The sequence below is a fragment of the Colobus angolensis genome, unplaced genomic scaffold (assembly GCF_000951035.1).
Source record: "Colobus angolensis palliatus isolate OR3802 unplaced genomic scaffold, Cang.pa_1.0 Scaffold53, whole genome shotgun sequence".
Lineage (NCBI taxonomy): Eukaryota > Metazoa > Chordata > Mammalia > Primates > Cercopithecidae > Colobus > Colobus angolensis.
This window is the reverse complement of record NW_012118821.1, coordinates 12,206,147-12,210,934: the sequence shown is the minus strand read 5'-3', so window position 1 is coordinate 12,210,934 and position 4,788 is coordinate 12,206,147. Positions and strand designations below refer to the sequence as shown.

The window sequence follows — 4,788 nt, the reverse complement described above, 5'->3', positions numbered from 1 at the left end:
CTGCTTCGCGGAGGGCAGGGGTGCGGCAGTGTGTCTGGCGATACCTGCTTCGCGGAGGGCAGGGGTGCGGCAGTGTGTCTGGCGATACCTGCTTCACGGAGGGCAGGGGTGTGGCAGTGTGTCTGGCGATACCTGCTGAGATGAGAGCTGAGTCGTGCACAGCACACCAGAGAGGCAGGGGCTGGCCCGGCCCTCAGCAGTGCCTGGCATTTGAAGACACCCAGGTCATCCCACACAGGACAATGCACGTCGTGATTCCTAAGTCTTCCTTTTGGCCATCCTAAGGCCAAACTTTAAAGACTGGTGCCATGCAGTGGTGGGTTCACACGCCATTGAGACAGAGGGACCCTGACAGGCGGTGGGGCCTGCTTTCCACACAGGGCCTTTGGAAATGACAGGAACAGTGGTCCCCAGGCACCCTGGCCACTCCCTCAGCTAAGCTGAGTCTTCCTTTCTCTGTTCTGGATGTTAGAATTCAGCAAACGCTTCTCTTTTTTGTAATCTTTCTGTTGCTAAGAAATAAAAAGCTTTAAAAACTGGTGGACTCCTTCTCCAGGCCCCTTCCTTTCTGCAGGTCCATCCCCCATGAGCCACATCATCAGTGCCAGCCCAGTGGTTCACCCGCCAGCAAGGGCAGTGTCCTGAGGACATTCAGGAAACTCTGGAATCACACAAGCGGAATTCATGAACTTACACAAAGATTTGCTAAGGACAAGATTGAGATATTGCTGTTTCTCTAGAACTTGCCTTACGCATGGTATTTTCCAGGTGGTTTGGACCCACTAATACGAGGCCTTCTTGCAAGACCAGCCAAACTGCAGGTGCAGGATCAGCTGATGAACGAGGAACTGACGGAAAGGCTCTTTGTGCTGTCCAATTCCAGCACCTTGGATCTGGCGTCCATCAACCTGCAGAGGGGCCGGGACCACGGGCTGCCAGGTCTGCCAGCTCCTTCCCTTGCACACCTCATGCAGCTGCTGCAGGATTTGCCGAGTTAGCAACCTGCTGCTAGAGAGACTGATTTAAAGTAAAACAATCGCAAATCTAATGTCTTCTAAGCAATGGCTCTTAAAGGACCCCAGTTCATTCAGCTATAGAGGCCACCTCCAGCTTTTCTTAGAGAGAGAAATGGCACAAAGAGGGTGGTTCTGAACCTCCCAGGGACGTATGAGCTAGGACCTTGAGAAACACCCGCTTCTAGTAGAGGGAGGAGGCACTGCGCGGGCAGACAATGGCGGGTCTGCGTCTGGCGTCCCGGGAAGCTCCTGGGATGGCTAGAGTGCCCCCCTCCCCTTCTCCTCCCCCCAGCGAGATCCTGGGGCCTGCAGAGATCATTCCACCACATCAGGACTGCTGTGAGCTAACTGGTCCAAGCTGGCCCCTGGTGGGAGTGGCTGCTCCTCTCAGGCCAGCAGCCCCCTGTGCTCCCTACACCCGACCTGGTTCCTGCCTTTCCCAGGCCCCACCCCGCAGCCTCCTGCCTGACCTGCCCAGTTTCCAACTCCCTGACCTCAGGCCCACCTCAGCCTTCCCTCCTCTGGGCTCCTAGGTGGTTTGGTTGTCTGGTCAACCTGCAGCACCTGTCCAGGCCTGATCCCCTGAGACCTCATATTCTGTGTGCGGCTCTGTTCTCTCCATGCACCCTGGGAGCTTGGGAGGTGCCCTCCTATTGTGCGTGGGTGACATGTGAGATGGACAGTGCTGGCAAGTCTTGTTATGCCACATCCCTGGGCCTTCCTCTGTTCCCTGGCCCTTCCCCCTTTCCTGTCTGCCTTACCAGTGGCATCTGGAAGGGCTGGGATCTGCAACCACACAGGCTGTGAGTATCTGGGGACTAAATGTGAGTTGGGAGGATGCAGAAGGAGCCCCACGTGTGTCAGGATAATGCACACTGTGCCCCTCACTCCCTGCACCCAAACACAGCTGCTTCCTTGTTGCCGGAGCTCAGGGAGCACAGCCCACACATGCCTTCACACGCCTGGCGCATACCCAGCACACGCCTACACATGCCCAGCACATACCCAACACACGCCCACACATACCCAGCACATGCCCAGCACACACCCAGCACATACACAGCACACACCTGCCTACACATGCCCAGCACACACCTGCACATGCCCAGCACACACCTGCACATGCCTGCACATACCCAGCACACACCCGTCACATACCCAACACACACCCACACATGCCCAGCACACACCCAGCACACACCTACACATGCCCAGCACATACCCACACATACCCGCACATGCCCAGCACATACCCAGCACATGCCCACACACACCTTGCCTCTGGCTGGGACCCCCTTTGCTGCTGGCCCTGCTCAGGCCCCACAGCTTGACCTCCTCATGTTGCCACTGCTGACTTCCCTGAGCTAACTGCACCAGAGAGCGGGCGACCCCATCTCGGCCCTCACAACCCCCACCTTTGTCTGCTCTACTTTTCACCAACTGAAATGTGGCCAAAGGCAAAAATCCACGTTCCCACTGGCCTGTGGGTCCCCCAAAGATCATAAGCCCAGGAGGAAGGGCTGTGTTTCAGGGCTGTGGTCGCCAGCACCCAGAACCATTGACTGGCACAGAACAGGCGCTTAGGGAACCCTCACTGAATGAATGAATGGATGAATGAATGAATGAATGAATGAATGAATGAATGAATGGTTTGGGCAAATAAACGCTGACAAGGACAGAAGGGCCTGGTGGGAAGGGAACAGGAGTGAGACCAGCACACAGCCCGACTTGTGTTCCAAAGACTTGAGTTTGGACCTGAGGAGTTCAATTTTGGATGAATTTCTTAATTAACCTGTGTGGTTCCCAGTTCCTTTCCTGAGTGCCCAGGACAGTAGAGTCAACCTCACGTTTCAGTGTTGGGGACGCACACACGAGAGTGCTTGGTGTGAGCACACAGGAGGAGTCATGACACAGCAGTGTAAGAGCTGCCACGCGAGTCCCTGCGGCCTGCAGTTCAAAGCCCACTGCGTGTGTTAGCACTCTATACCCCGGCCACTGCAGAAGGCCAGACTGTGATCACGTTCTAAAAGATGGATTGAGAGACTGACACACAGACAGTTTGGGCAACTTCCCCAGGTCTGAATTCCAGCAACTGGAGGCATTGATGCACCAGAAAGGCCACAAACCCAGCAGAGGCTTCATTAGATCTGATTAGTTAGATCTCAGGCTAAATTAGATAAAAGAGAAACGCTCGCGTCTCAGCAAGCTGAGCTGGGATGATGATTTCCGCCATGCCCTGAAATTGTTTGTCATACTTTACAGTGAATATAAGATGTACAACCTTCCCCAAAACACTTTTTTGCGGCCAGGCACAGTGGCTCATGCCTGTAATCCTAGCACTTTGGGAGGCCGAGGCGGGCAGATCACAAGTTCAGGAGTTCAAGACCAGCCTGGCCAGATGGTGAAACCCTGTCTCTACTAAAAATGCAAAAAATTAGCCGGGCATGGTGGCAGACACCTGCAATCCCAGCTTCTTGAGAGGCTGAGGCAGGAGAATTGCCTGAAACGCAGGAGGCGGAGGTTGCAGTGAGCCGAGATCATGCCTCTGCACTCCGGCCTGGGTGACAGAGCGAGACTCAATCTCAGAAAAACAAAACAAAACAGAAACACCTTTTTTGCATTCCTGTTTCTGCGATGTCTCCCGCAGGCAGGGACATCTGAAGTGATGTTGTTTCTTCCGGGCTCTGTGGCCTCCGGAGCTGTGAAGAGCTTCAGCCTCCATGTCTTTACCTCCTTCCCAGACCTTGCACATTTTCCCTCTAGAGCTGGAAAAAGATGCAAATACGTTTCCTCTTAGAGCAATAAGAAAGGAAAATGCCCTCCTAACTTCGTTGTTTTTTCTTCTTAAAATTAAGATGTCAATCTCCCACAGGTGTGGAAATGTTTTTATTGTACTAATTAAAACAGTTTGACGATGGTCTAAATTGTCAGTATAGAAACCTTCTCTCCTCGTTTTAGAACTTTAATTTGCTCATTATTTTTGTTTTTGACTAGTCTGAAAATAAATGCATTCTTTTAGTAAATATTTAATGAAATAACGGCTGTGTCCCCCAAGCCCTGTGGCAAGCAATGGGCATCTGTGTTTTCTATATAAACCGAGTGTCTACAGGTTGCCTGTTACTGGAGCTGAGAAATTCGTGGGGTATGTTTGGGATGGTCTAGGCTAAAGTAGATTGTGTGATAAAGATGAACTTTTGTTGGAGGTGCTGAGTTGGAGGGACACAGGTGCCTCTTGATGGAGCAAAGCACCTCCTGGTGGCTTTGATGAAAGGGCCAGGATGGCCCATCTGGAGACAGAAAACAAGAGTAGTTTCTGCAGATCACAGGGCAGCAGAGCCACTGCAGACAGCAGGAGTCAGGCTGCGGCAGCTTCTCATGGGGGATCAGGGGATGCCCTGCCAGATGCAGCAGCACCAGGGCTGTGGGGCCAGCCAAGGGGGGTGACTCTAGGAGCACAAGAGTCAGACACACACTGGTTCCTCCTGACAGTTAACCAGGGAAATGGTTCTTAGCCTTCTAAGAAATGGACTCAATAGCACCTGACAGCAGTTTTCTAAAAGCTCAGAGTGTTTTTATTTTTGTGTTTGTTTGTTTGTTTTGAGACGAAGTCTCACTCTTGTTGCCCAGGCTGGAGAGCAATGGTGCAATCTCAGCTCAATGCAACCTCCGCCTCCCAGGTTCAGGCAGTTCTCCTGCCTCAGCCTCCTGAGTAGCTGGGATTACAGACGACTGCCGCCACACCTGACTAATTTTTGTATTTTTAGTACAGACA

At 52.7% G+C, this 4,788-nt stretch overlaps 1 protein-coding gene across 1 annotated transcript in view; it reads left to right on the top strand.

Annotated features, from left to right (window-relative positions):
- Positions 1–4,788, top strand: part of TPO (thyroid peroxidase) — a 152,134-nt gene that overhangs the window by 119,101 nt on the left and 28,245 nt on the right. Inside the window, exon 8 of the mRNA XM_011960987.1 lies at positions 769–939. Coding sequence (XP_011816377.1) covers positions 769–939 — 171 coding nt within the window. The remainder of the gene's footprint in view (positions 1–768; positions 940–4,788) is intronic.